The 14,570-nt window shown below is 42.4% G+C and overlaps 1 protein-coding gene across 1 annotated transcript in view; it reads right to left on the minus strand.

Annotated features, from left to right (window-relative positions):
* Positions 1 to 14,570, minus strand: part of LOC140465579 (beta-1,4 N-acetylgalactosaminyltransferase 2-like) — a 100,168-nt gene that overhangs the window by 39,120 nt on the left and 46,478 nt on the right. Inside the window, exon 3 of the mRNA XM_072561121.1 lies at positions 9,565 to 9,693. Within this exon, the coding sequence (XP_072417222.1) occupies positions 9,565 to 9,693 (129 nt within the window). The remainder of the gene's footprint in view (positions 1 to 9,564; positions 9,694 to 14,570) is intronic.

The following is a 14,570-nucleotide window of genomic DNA, read 5'->3' on the forward strand; positions in this document are numbered from 1 at the left end:
CCAGAAACTGCCATCCACCACACCCCCAGCTCCTGTAAGTTCCTCATTACCTCGCATTTCCACTCCAACCAATCCATGTACCGAAACACACTTCTTGCAGGCATAATCTCCAGGAATATTGGAAGTCTCCCTAATCTCCCACAGCTGACAGAAAAAAAAACACATCACTCTACCAAAAGCCATCTCTGTACCTTAAACAATCTGTAGACCCAGAATATACCCAAAACAAATCACAGCACATTTTCTCAAAGACTCAGCATTAGTACAGTCTTACTGCTCAAAAGAACTTTTCCAGGATAACACAATATCTATCGTTTATATTTAAAATTTAATCCAGACATAGATCTCAGAAAAACATAAAAATAAACTCACCCTACTCACTATTATAGATTTACAAACAAAAAGTTTATAAGTTTATATAAGTCTTAAAATCAAACACTTAGCTGATCTGGCTGTGAAGTCACTGCTCACTCCAAGCTGCTGTGTGTAGTTTGGATAATGATGTCTCTCAAGGTCAGCTGTGAAACTGCACTGCACCATATGTTTTTCTTTGACAGATCTCCAGAGATTGAATTGAATGGAATTGAATTTATTGTCACGTGCACCGAGGCACAGTGAAAAGCCTTGTCTTGCGAGCAATACAGACAGATCACAGAGTTAAGTAGCATAGATAAGTAAATAACAGGTAAACAGCAGCAAAACAAAAACACAGGTACAGGCGAATGTTAAGAGTTTGTGAGTACATTCGGTATTCTAACAACAGTAGGCTAGAAACTGTAACAAAACCAGCTGGTGAGTGTATTCAGGCTTCTATACCTTCTCCCCAATGGTAGAGTTGGGGTTGGGGTGAGGTAGCTCGGAAAGTGATAGGTGGATGGAGGTGAGGGAGAATATGAGAGGTCAGAGGGGGCAGTATTGGATGGGTCCAGAGGGTGGTGCTGAGTTAGAGGCTTGGGACTGGGATATTCTGGGTGGGAGGGGAAATGAGAAAGCTGTTAAAATCTACATTTATCCTGTGTGGTTGCAGGATCCCAAAGCAGAATATGAGGCGTTCCTCCTGCAGGTGTCGGGTGGTAACAGTTTGGTAACGGTGGTAACCTGCATGTCCTCGATGGAGTGGGAGGGGAGTTGAAGTGTTCACTCCCGGGTGGTGGGGTTGGTGGGTGTGGGCGTCCCAGAAGTTTCTCTGAAATGATCCGCAAGAAAGCATCCTGTTTCCCCGATGTAGAGGAGACCACGCTGGGTGCAACAAATGCAGTAGATGACATTGGTAGAGGTATGGGTGAATTTCTGATGAATGTGGAAGCATCCCTTGGGGCCTTGGACGGAGTTGAGGAGAGTGGTGTGGGCACAGGTTTTGTACTTCCTGCGTGGCAGGGAAAGGTGCCAGGAGTGGGCTGTGGGCTGATGGGAGGGTGTGGACCTGATGAGGGAGTCGCCGAGGGAATGGTCTTTTCAGAACGCTGATAGGGGTGGGCAGGGAAATATATCTCTGGTGGTGGGGTCTGTTTGGAGGTGGGAGAAGTGGCGGAGGATGACGCGTTGTATGCGGAGATTGGTGAGATGGAAGGTGAGGACCAGTGCGGTTCTGTCTTTGTTGCGTTGGGAAGGGTAGGGTTCAAGGGCAGCGGTGAGTGAAGTGGAGGAGATACGCTGGAAAGCATTGTCAACCATGTGGGAAGGCAAGTTGCGATCGTGGAAAAAGAAGGCCATCTGGGATTTTCTGAGGTGGAATTGATCAGCTTGGGAACAGATGCAGCGGAGGCGGAGGAATTGAGAATAAGGGATGGTGTTTTATAGGAGGTAGGGTAGGAGGAGGTGTAGTGTAGGTAGCTGTGGGAGTCGGTGTGCTTGTTTGTGTCTGTGATTAGTCAGTCGCCAGAGACGGTGATGGAGTGGTCCAGGAAGGGGAGGGAGGTTTATCCTTGAAGTTTATCCCCGATATGTATGAGATGATGCATGTTTGAAGAAGTAACAAGACAAGGGAGTACTCAACGACCAATACGACGCTAGGAATCTTCGAGGAACAGAAGGATCTTGGGTTACTTGACCACAAAGCCCTGAAGGCAGCAGGATAGCTCAATAATTTAATTAAGAAGGCATGTGAGACAATTGCCTATTCATGGCAAGGATTATAAGAGTGGGGAGGTTATGTTAGATCTGTACAGAATTTCAGTTAAGTCACACTGGAATACTGCATGCAGTTCTGGTCACCACACGACAGGAAGGATGTGATTGAACTGGAGGTGATGCAGAGCAGATTCATCAAATTTTGCTGGGTATGGGGCATTCTAGCTATGAAATGAGCTGGATAAACTTGAGTTGTTTTCTTTGGAGCAGAGAAGGTTGAGGAGGGGCCTGATAAAAATGTTTAAGATTATGAAGGGAAATGGATAGAGAGGAGAGAAAGCAGCCTTCCTCCTTTTTTTTGAAAGGTCAATAATATGAGGCACACGAAGTGAAAGTCAAGGGGTTGAGGATAAATTATTTTACCCAGAGAGTAATGGGGCCTAGAATGAACTGTCTAGGAGGGTAGTAGAGGTAGTTAGCCTCACAATTGTTAAAAAGTACTTGGTTAAGCATTTGAAGTATCATAACATTCAAGATGGCTTAGTGCCAGAAACTGGGAACAGCGTAAATTTAGTTTAATTTGGTAGTACAGACTCAATTAGCCAAAAGGTCTCTTCTGCGCTGCATGATTCTATGATGTTGAGGAATCAACTGAACTTCATGTTATGATCACAAATAATCATAATACTGATAAGCCACATCCCAGAGTGAAACCAGTTTGGTGGACCATAATTCTTATTTTTGCAACTTGTTTACTTTGGTGATCAGTCACTGAATATATGCTCGAAAGGCTGTCAATGTACCTTTACTAAAGCACTGTCGAGACTATCACTATTTCTGATTTATTTTCCTTACTTTTTAGTTTGGAACTGTGAGTTGAAGTTAAGAATTAAACTTGTATTTTTGAACAATAGCTTGATCTTTCGAAAAAAAACAAGAGAATGAAGACAGTTGTTTCCTGTTAAAAACTGGCCTGGAAGGATAATGTGATTTATTTACTGACCAAAGGACACTATAGACATATCAGCAGTGAGCTGTTGCACTGCTCAAGGTGGCATCTTGTTGGATTGGTTAATCAAAGAAGAATCAATTTGATTGGGTTTCGACAGGTGGCAAGGTGAATTTTTTGGAGACTTCTGGAGATGGTGCTGCTTTGTTTTGCTGTCTCTCTAGTTTCTCCCCAGTTTTTGATATATTGGATGCTCTGAGAAAAGAATACCAGTCTGTAAGAAATATAAGATCATAAGTTAGAGAAACAGAATTAGGCGATTCGGCCCATCGAACCTTATCTGCCATTAGATCATGGCTGACATGTTTCTGAACCCTATTCTTCTGTTTTCCCACTGTAAGCCATAATCCTTTTGCCAATGAAGAACCTATCTATCTCTATTCTGAATGACTTGGTCTCCACAGCCCTCTGTAGCAATGAGTTCCACAGATTCACCACCCTCTGGCTGAAGAAATTCCTCCTCATCTCAGTTTTAAAGGGTTGTCCCTTCATTCTGTGCCATTCTGTGCCATCTGTCATAAAGTTATAGTTATACAGCACAGAAACAGACCCTTCGGTCCAACAAGTCCACCGACCATTTTCCTAAACTAAACTCGTCCCACCTACTTGTGCTTGGCCCACATCCCTCCAAACATTTTTTATTCATGTACTTATCTAAATGTCTTTTAAATGTTGTAACTGTACCCACATCCAGCACTTCCTCCAGCAGTTCATCCCACACACAAACCACTCTTGGTGCAAACAAATTGCCCCTCATGTCTTCTGTAAATTGTTCTCCTCAAGGCTTAAAAATGTGCCATGTAGTTTTGAAATCCATGACCTCAGGGAAAATAGGCCATCTAGTCTTGAAATCCCTTACCTGCCATTCACTTTATCTATATCCCTGACGATTGTATAAACTTCCATAAGGTCACCCCCTAACTTGCTGTGCTCCTGTGTAAACAATAAGTCCCAGCCTATTCAGCCTCACCTCATATCTCAAACCCTCCATTCCTGGCAATATCCTGGTAAATCTCTCCAGCTTAGTAATGTCCTTCCTATAACAGGTTGACCAGAACTAGACAGAGTATTCCAGAAGAAGACTCAACCACGTTCTATACAACCTCAACACAATGACTCAATTCCTACAGCCAAAGAACTGAGCAATGAAGACAAGTGTGATAAACACTTTCTTAACCACTCAACCTATATGTGATGTAAACTTCCATGAATTATGTACTGTCCTACCATGAAAATCTCTTCTCCATATCCACACTATCCAGGCCTCTCAGTATTCTGTAAGTTTCAATCAGGTTCCCTTCATCCTTCTTAACCCCATTGAGTACAGAATCCTCAAACACTCCTCATTATGACAAGCCTATCATCATTGTAATGCACCTCCTCTGAACCACTGCGCACCCCACCCCCCACCCCCGCCCACTCCCCCACCCCCGCCCACTCCCCCAATGCCAACACATTCATTTTTAGATATGAGGCCAAAACTACTCTCAATATTCCAAATGTGGTCTGACCAGTGCCTTATATAGCCTAAGCACTACATCTCTGCTCTTGTATTCCACTCTCTTTCAAAGAAATATTAGGATTGCATTTGCCATGAACCTACATTCTTACCTTAAGAGAATCCTGAACAAATACTTCCAAGTCCCTTTGTGTTTCAGATTTCTGAAACCTTTTCCCATTTAGAATGTAACCTAAGCCTCTATTCTTCCTACCAAAGTACATAATCTCATATTTTTCCACATTATATTTGATCTGCTACTTCTTTACTCACTCGCCCAGCCGGTCCAAGTTCATCTGGAGTCTCCCTGCTTCCTTAAACTACCAATCCCTGCACCAACCTTTGTGTCATCTGCAAATTAGCAACAACACCCTCAGTTCCTTTGTCCAGATCGTTAATGTCTAATATGGATAATTGTGGTCCCAACACTGACCCCTGCAGAACTCCATGAGTTATCAGATGCCTTCCAGAAAAAGATCCCTTTATCCCCACTCTGCCTTCTGCCAGTCAGCCAATCCTCTATCCATGTCAGTAATTTGTTCCTAACATGGTGGGCTTTTATTTAGTAGCCTCCTGTGCAGCACCTTGTCAAAGGCCTTTTAGAAATCTAGGTAGATCATGTCTACTGGTTCTCCTTTGTCTAATTTGCTTGTTACCTCCTCAAAGAATTCTAACAGCTTTGTCAGATATGACCCAGCCTTGTTTTACCATGCACTTCCAAGTACTTTGCAATCTCAGCTTTAATAATGGTCTCTAAAATTCTACCAATGTCTGAGATCAGGCTAACTGGCTTCGAGTTTCCTGTTTTTATCCCCCTTCTCTTCTCAATCAGGGGTGTGACATTAGTCATGTTCCATTCCTTTAGCACCCTCCCTGATTTCAATAATTGCTGAAGGATTACCACCAATGTCTCTACAATCTCCTCAGCTCTCTCCTTCAAACTCTGAGGTATAGCTGATCTGGTCCGGGTGATTTATCTACCTTTGGAACTTTCAGTTTTCCCAACATCATCTTAGCAATGGCCACTACACTTAGCTCGGTTCCTGACTTACCTCTTAGAGGTTTCTGGTGCCTGTCACTGTGAATACTGATTCAGAGTACCTATTCAGTTTCTCCGTCATTTCTTTGTTCTCCATTACTACTTCTTGAACTTCATTTTCCAAAGGTCTAATATCAACTCTTGCCCCCTTACCTTTTGTATGAGTAAAAGCCTCTTAAAATCTTCTTTTATATTACGAGCTAACTTACTCTCATATTTCATCTTCTTCTCTGCCACCTCCCACCCCACCACACCTAATTGCTTTTTTAGTTATCCTGTGTTAGCTTTTAAAGGCTTTGCAATCCCTGGCTTCCTACCAATCTTCACCACATTGTATATTTTCTTCTTCTTTTGCATTTATATTGTACCTCACTTCCCTTTTAAGGTTTGGTTGCCTCAACTCCCTTTAGCATATTTTGTCATCCTTGGGATGAATTTCTGCTGTGTCTCACAGAGAGTAGAAGTGGAAGGAAGTTTCTCAAAATGGAGGACTGTGACCAGTGGTGTTCCACAGAGATCTGTGCTGGAACCACTGTTGTTTGTGATATACCTCAATGATCTGGAGGAAGGTTTAGGTGGTCTGATTAGCAAATTTGCAGATGACACTAAGATTGGTAGAGTAGCAGATAGTGAAGGGGACTGTCAGAGAATACAACAGACTATAGATAGATTGAAGACTTGGGCACAGAAATGTCAGATGGAGTTCAATTGAACAAATGCGAGGTGATGCATTTTGGAAGATCCAATTCAAGAGCGAACTAAACAGTAAATGGAAAAGTCCTGGGAAAAATTGGTGTACAGAGAGATCTGGATTTTCAGGTCCATTGTTCCCTGAAGGTGGCAACGCAGGTCAATCGAGTGGTCAAGAAGGCATACAGAATGCTTTCCTTCGTCGGATGGGGTATTGAGTACAAGAGTTGGCAGGTCATGTTACAGTTGAATAAGACTTTGGTTTGGCCACATTTGGAATACTGCATACAGTTCTGGTTGGCACATAACCAAAACAATGTGGATGCTTTCGAGAGGGTGCAGAGGAAGTTCACCAGGATGTTGCCTGGTATCGAGGATGCTAGCTATGAGGACAGGTTGAGTAGGTTAGGGTTATTTTCATTGGAAAGAAGGAGGTTGAGGGGGAGCCTGATTGCAGCCTACAAAATCATGAGAGGTGCAGACAGGGTGGATAGCAAGAAGCTTTTTCCCCAAGTGTGGAACTCAATTACTAGGGGTCATAAGTTCAAAGTGAGAGGGGAAAAGCTTAGGGGAGCTATGCGTGGCAAGTTCTTTTTGCAGACGGTGGTGGGTGCCTGGGACATGTTAACAGTGGAAGTGGTAATGGTGGGAATGATAGCGTCAATTAAGATGTATCTAGACAGTTACATGAACGAGCATGGAGCAAAGAGATACAGATCATTGAAAAATAGATGACAGGTTTAGATAGAGGATCTGGATCGGCGCAGGCTTGGAGGGTCAAAGGGCCTGTTCCTGTGCTGTAATTTTCTTTGTTCTTTGTTCTAAATCCAGAATTGCCTGTTTCCTCGTGGTCTGTACCACAAGCTGTTCCAAACAACATCTTGGAGACATTCCATGAATCCCTGTTTTTGAGATCCAGTACCAACCTGATTTTCCCAGTCCACTTGTATAATTAAATCCCCCATGTTTATTATGATAGCACCTTCCTTACATAGCTGTTCTATCTCCTGATTTATTTTCTTCCCAACATTCTGACTAATGCTAGGAAACCTGGACACAACTCCCATGAGGGCCTTTTTCTCCTTTGCAATTCCTCACCTCTACCCACAGATTTGACTCCTTCCATGTCAATATCACTCTTACTATCGACTTAGTTTCATTTCTTACTAACAAATGAAGACCCCCCAGCACCCCTGGCCATCTGCTGTTCCTTTTGATAGGACACAGATCCTTGGCTATTTAGTTCCCAGCCATGAGCTCCTTGCAGCCAAATCTCTGTGTTACCCAAACATCACACCCACCAAATCCAGACTGTGCTACGAAATAATTTATCTTGCTTCATATTTTGTGTGCATTTAAGTATAACACCCTCAGTCCTGATTTGGAGATGCCCGTGTTGGACTGAGGTGTACAAAGTTAAAAATCACGCAACACCAGGTTATAATCCAACAGGTTTCATTGGAAGCAGTAGCTTTCGAAGCGCCTTTCCTTCATCAGGTGGCTCTCCTGATAAACCACCCGGTGAAGGAACAGCCCTCCAAAAGCTAGTACTTCCAATTAAACCCGTTGGACTATAACCTGGTGTTATGTGATTTTTAACTTTGTGTCCTCAGTCCTGTGTTGACTATCTCCCTTCACATAATTGTCACTTCTCTGCTATGCCTGATGGTAGGTTCCTAATCATTTCCATACTGTCTGTATAATTACATGTACTGGAAATTTTAATCCTTGCTGAGCTGTCTGGCTTCTTTACCTTTTCCCATTATTTACCATGCACCTGAACCCATCCCCTACTATTTAGTTTAAAGTCAGACTCACTGCCTCAGTTATGCAATTTGCAAGGAAGCACATCATAATATGACTGAGGTGAAGCCCATCCCATTGGAACAGCTCCCTCCGTCCACAGTACTAATTACACTTTTTAGATTAGATTACTTACAATGTGGAAACAGGCCTTTCGGCCCAACAAGTCCACGTCGACCCGCCGAAGCGCAACCCACCCAGACCCATTCTCCTACATTTACCCCTTCACCTAACACTATCGGCAATTTAACATGGCCAATTCACCTAACCTGCACAATTTTGGACTGTGGGAGGAAACCGGAGCACCCGAAGGAAACCCACGCAGACAAGGGAGAATGTGCAAACTCCACACAGTCAGTCGCCTGAGGCGGGAATTGAACCCGGGTCTCTGGTTCTGTGAGGCAGCAGTGCTAACCACTGTGCCACTGTTCCAAGAATTCAAACCATTTCTCCCATATCGATCTTTGAGCTTGGTGTTTACCTCTTTATTCTTGTTGACCTTGTGCCAATTTGCTCATGGCTCAGGTAGTAATCTGGGGATGACATATGCCCATATTTCTACAAGTCTGATGAAGCTGTTCGCATTAACTGATTACTTTGGAATTCAAGCATGATATGCACTTCCATGTGTCAGTGAACTACCCATTGTCTAAGGACTTTGTGAAGGCCCAGTATCAATTATTGTAAACTTAATAGAGAGGCAAATTACATGGTTTTATTTTCATTTCTAATCTTTCTCTTAACAGTGTCAGTTTGTCAGCCCCTCTGTGTGTCAAAAAAATTGGGCTTTTGCTCATAGTTATTAATTAGATATTTGTGCAGCTAATGTTACATTATTAAGAATTAATGGTAAGCTTTTGTTTATGTTTTAAACTTGGTGTCCAAGATCAATTATTCACAAAGTCTAGTTAAGTACATTTGGGCAGTTTGAAGGATTATTAAATGTTTAATTTCACTGTGTTGTGAATCCAGTGGTAGGGAGGCTAATTTGGTTTGGTTTGCTGTCTCTGTGTTGTAAGAAGAACATCAATGTTTATTAAACACAGAAGGAAAAAAAGTTAGCAAATACATAATACAAGAACTAGTGGAAATGGTTTCAAAAATTTTTAATAAATATTCAACCTTTTTGCTATCAGCAGCAACCTTTCAGCTAGTCAACAGGTGGTCACCTGTTCCCACATTAAAATCCCATCATCATTGACATGGCTGCACTTAGGTTCTTCTTGGCAATTTCTGCATTCATTTGATGTTACCTTTTCTTAAATTGTAAATACATTGCTAAATACCACTTCACCATGCACAGAACTCAGAAATGGAACTAAGCCCTTCCCTTCTCAATTTACACGAAAATGAGCTACACATCAAGCTTCAGTTTCCAAAAATTACGCTAATCTCATAAGCGTTCATCACTTTTGTGCAATTTACTATCTACATATTGTTTTCAAAATTAGATACCTCTTTCTGTGTTGTTCATACTGTTGTTTTCTCCTTTTTTGGATTGTTAACAGGTCTTTTGGATCATAAGACTTTGTTAAAGGCAATTGTCCCCCAATGTTACAGCTGCAATTTTTGTTGCCATTTAACCTGTAGAGGATTTGAAGTTGATGTTAGCCAAACTGACAAATAAAAGATATTTATTCTATAACTGTGTTAATACTATAATAATATACAATGCACATTTCATTACTCTGACTCATAAGATAATCCATTCATTCATTCATTGCTTCAATACTTGTCAAACCAACTTAGGAATGTATTAGTTTCAATATAATGATTGAGAACGTCATGTATTGGCAAGTATTTTGAGTTCCTTTCTTCCATGTTGTCCTTTAGTTCTTAGATTGTTGGCAGGCATGGATCATTTATGTCGCTGGAGGACATGGATTTGTGGTGGTGGAAGGTGTCGATATATCGCTATCCCGTTGTCACACAGTCAACTAGTTGTTGAGATGCCACAATTCTTTTTGAATGTCTTGTGGCTCAGAGGTAGTGTCCCCCTATCTCCAGGAAAAAAAGGTCTCGTTCAAGTCCAACCAGCTGCAGAGCTGTGACATAACATGTTTGGACATGGTCATTAATGATTTGCACAAATTTGGCCCATGAATATACTGGCACAACCTTTTTGTTTAGTCATGACATGAAAATGAAAAGACATGCCTTGCAGTAGCATTATTTAAAATGGTAAGCACCCTGATCCACGTAAGTTTTTTTTTCTCTAATGATTTTTGCTGTGAAATGTCTGGCAGTAATCTGCAGTGCTGTTTGAGATGTTAAGATGAGTTCCTGCCTTTGCAAAAATTGTCATCTGATTCTCACAGGATTAGAGGAGTAGGTGATTTTTTTTTTCAGCAGCGTCATAGGAGCTTAGAGCAAAGGCTGTGGGGAGGGTGAGCTTTGTTAAGTTGAAGGCTGGTGTTTCCAAGTCTCATTGATAGAGGCTATCTGTCATGCCATTACCTTAATTTTCATGACGATTCAGTACTCTGTGTGTTCTCCAATTATTGAATTCATCTTGTGATATTTTGCCTGATAGCCACTGCTGGTACTTTGTGATATTTGTGATATGATGTGGAGTCTGTGTGGGTGGAATTGAGGAACCACAAAGGCAAAAAAACCATAATTGGAGTTGTGTACAGACCTCCTAACAGTGGTCAGGACCAGGGACGCAACATGTACCGGGAAATAGAGAAGGCATGTCAGAAAGGCAAGGTTACATTGATCATGGGTGACTTCAATATGCAGGTGGACTGGGTAAATAATGTTGCTAGTGGATCTAAAGAAAGGGAATTCATGGAATGTTTACAGGATGGCTTTTTGGAACAGCTTGTCATGGAGCCCACAAGAGAGCAGGCTATTCTGGACCTAGTGCTTTGCAATGAACCAGACTCTATAAAAGATCTTAAAGTAAGGGAACCCTTAGGAAGTAGCGACCATAATATGGTAGAGTTCAGTCTGGAGTTTGAAAGGGAGAAGACAAAATCTGATGTAATGGTGTTACAGTTGAATAAAGGTAATTATGAGGGCATGAGAGAGGAACTGACTAAAATAGACTGGAAGCAGAGGCTAGCAGGGAAGACACTAGAGCAAAAATGGCAGGAGTTTGTAGGTATAATTGAGGACACTGTACAGAGGTTCATTCCCAAGAAAAGAAAGATTAACCGGGGAGGGATTAGACAACCTTGGCTGACAAAGGAAGTCAGGAAATGTATTAAAGAAAAAGAGAGATCCTATAAAGTGGCTAAGAACAGTGGGAAATCAGAAGATTGGGAAGGATACAAAAGCAAACAGAAGATAACAAAGAGTGTAATAAGAAATGAGAGGATCAAATATGAAGGTAGGCTAGCCAGTAATATTAGAAATAATAGTAAAAGTTTCTTTCAGTACATAAGAAACAAACGACAGGCAAAAGTAGACATTGGGCCACTTCAAACTGATGCAGGGAGCCTAGTGATGGGAGATAAGGAAATAGCAGGAGAACTTAACAAGTACTTTGCGTCAGTTTTCACAGTGGAAGACATGAGTAATATCCCAAAAATTAAAGGGTGTCACGGGGCTGAGTTGAGTATGGTTGCCATTACGAAAGAGATAGTGCTAGAAAAGTTAAAAAGTCTTAAAATTGATAAATCTCCTGGCCCCGATGGGATACACCCTAGAGTTCTGAGAGAGGTGGCTGAGGAAATAGCAGAGGCATTGGTTGAGATCTTTCAAGAGTCACTGGAGTCAGGAAAGGTCCCGGATGATTGGAAGATTGCTGTAGTAACCCCCTTGTTCAAGAAAGGATCAAGGCAAAAGATGGAAAATTATAGGCCAATCAGCTTAACCTCGGTTGTTGGTAAAATTCTAGAATCCATCATTAAGGATGAGGTTTCTAAATTCTTGGAAGAGCAGAGTCTGATTAGAACAAGTCAACATGGATTTAGTAAAGGGAGGTCATGCCTGACAAACCTGTTGGAATTTTTTGAAGAGGTAACAAGTAGGTTAGACCAGGGGAACCCAGTGGATGTGGTCTATCTGGACTTTCAAAAGGCCTTTGATAAGGTGCCACACAGGAGACTGCTGAGCAAGGTGAGGGCCCATGGTGTTCGAGGTGAGCTGCTGGGATGGATTGAGGATTGGCTATCTAACAGAAGGCAGAGAGTTGGGATAAAAGGTTCTTTTTCAGAATGGCAGCCGGTGACGAGCGGTGTCCCGCAGGGTTCGGTGCTGGGGCCACAGCTGTTCGCATTATATATTAATGATTTGGATGAGGGAACCGGGGGCATTCTAGCGAAGTTTGCCGATGATACAAAGATAGGTGGACAGGCAGGTAGTACTGAGGAAGTGGGGAGGCTACAGAAGGATCTAGACAGGTTGGGAGAGTGGTCCAGGAAATGGCTGATGGAATTTAACGTGAGCAAGTGCGAGGTCTTGCACTTTGGCAAAAAGAATATAGGAATGGACTACTTTCTAAATGGTGAGAAACTTAATAAAGCCAAAGCACAAAGGGATCTGGGAGTGCTAGTCGAGGATTCTCTAAAGGTAAACATGCAGGTTGAGTCTGTGATTAAGAAAGCGAATGCAATGTTGTCTCTTATCTCAAGAGGGTTGGAATATAAAAGCAGAGATGTACTACTAAGACTTTATAAAGCTCTGGTTAGGCCCCATTTGGAGTACTGTGTCCAGTTTTGGTCCCCACACCTCAGGAAGGACATACTGGCACTGGAACGTGTCCAGCGGAGATTCACACGGATGATCCCTGGAATGACAGGTCTAGCATATGAGGAACGGCTGAGGATACTGGGATTGTATTCGTTGGAGTTTAGAAGATTAAGGGGAGATCTAATAGAGACGTACAAAATAATACATGGCTTTGAAAAGGTGGATGCTAGAAAATTGTTTCTGTTAGGCGAGGAGACTAGGACCCGTGGACACAGCCTTAGAATTAGAGGGGGTCATTTCAGAACGGAAATGCGGAGACATTTCTTCAGCCAGAGAGTGGTGGGCCTGTGGAATTCATTGCCACGGAGTGCAGTGGAAGCCGGGACGCTAAATGTCTTCAAGGCCGAGATTGATAGGTTCTTGTTGTCTAGAGGAATTAAGGGCTACGGGGAGAACGCTGGCAAGTGGAGCTGAAATGCGCATCAGCCATGATTGAATGGCGGAGTGGACTCGATGGGCCGAATGGCCTTACTTCCACTCCTATGTCTTATGGTCTTATTTGCTCTCTCTACCAGTACGTGGTACTAGGGAAGGACTGTTTGTGATGGTTGATTTCCATCAAACCTCTTTTGTCTTCACTTCGTCTTGAGCCTATCTCATGATTTGTGGAAGAGAATGCACAACCATAAAGTGTTGTTACAAAAGGCATTGTTCTTGTGAAGACATATTGCTTGACAGCAATTAGTCAACTACATTTGGTAATGCATTCATACTAGGATCTTATGGAGTTGATGACAAAGAACGACTCCCTCCAAAAGCCAGAGTCGAACATCTTAGTCTTCTCCCACAGATTATGTGTGATGTCATAGAATGTGTGGCGCCATTGTAACATGAACATGAGCTCTTTCAGTGCAATTATTTATTACAACATCTTCCCCAAGCTGTTTCTCCCTACAGTCAACCCATATTACAATTATAGAACATAAAACATTACAGTGCAATACAGGCCCTTCGGCCCTTGATGTCGCGCTGACCTGTGAAACCAATCTAAAGTGTATGTCTATCCAATGACCATTTAAATGCCCTTAAAATTGGGGAGTCTAGTACTGCTGTAGGCAGTGTGTTCCACGCACCTATTACTCTCTGAGTAAAGAAACTACATCTGACATCTGTCCTATGTCTATCACCCCTCAATTTAAAACTATATCCTCTTGTGCTAGCCATCACCATGGGAGAAAAAAATGCTCTCAGTGTCCATCCTATCTAACCCTCTGATTATCTTATATGTCTCAATTAAGTCTCCTCTCAACCTTATTCTCTCTAACAAAAGCAGCCTTAAGTCCCTCAGTCTTTCCTCATAAGACCTTCCCTCCATACCAGGCAACATCCCAGTAAATCTCCTTTGAAACCTTTCCAAAGCTTCCACATCTTTCCTGTAATGCAGTGACCAGAACGGTATGCAATACTCCAAGTGTGGCCTTACCAGAGTTTTGTAGAGCTGCATCATGACCTCGTAGCTCCGAAACTCAATCCCTCGATCAATAAAAGCTAACACACCATCAGTCTTCTTAACAACCCTATTAACCTGGATGGCAACTTTCAGGGAACTATGTTCATGGATACCGAGATGTGTCTGCTCACCTACACTACCAAGAATCTTACCATTCACCCACTACTCTACATTCCTGTTGCTCCTCCCAAAGTGAATCACCTCACACTTTTCCACATTAAACTCCATTTGCCATCTGTTAGTCCAGCTCTGCAGCTTATCTATGTCTCTCTGCAACCTACAACATCCTTCAGCACTATCCACAACTCCACCA

Source organism: Chiloscyllium punctatum, chromosome 42 (assembly GCF_047496795.1).
Source record: "Chiloscyllium punctatum isolate Juve2018m chromosome 42, sChiPun1.3, whole genome shotgun sequence".
NCBI lineage: Eukaryota > Metazoa > Chordata > Chondrichthyes > Orectolobiformes > Hemiscylliidae > Chiloscyllium > Chiloscyllium punctatum.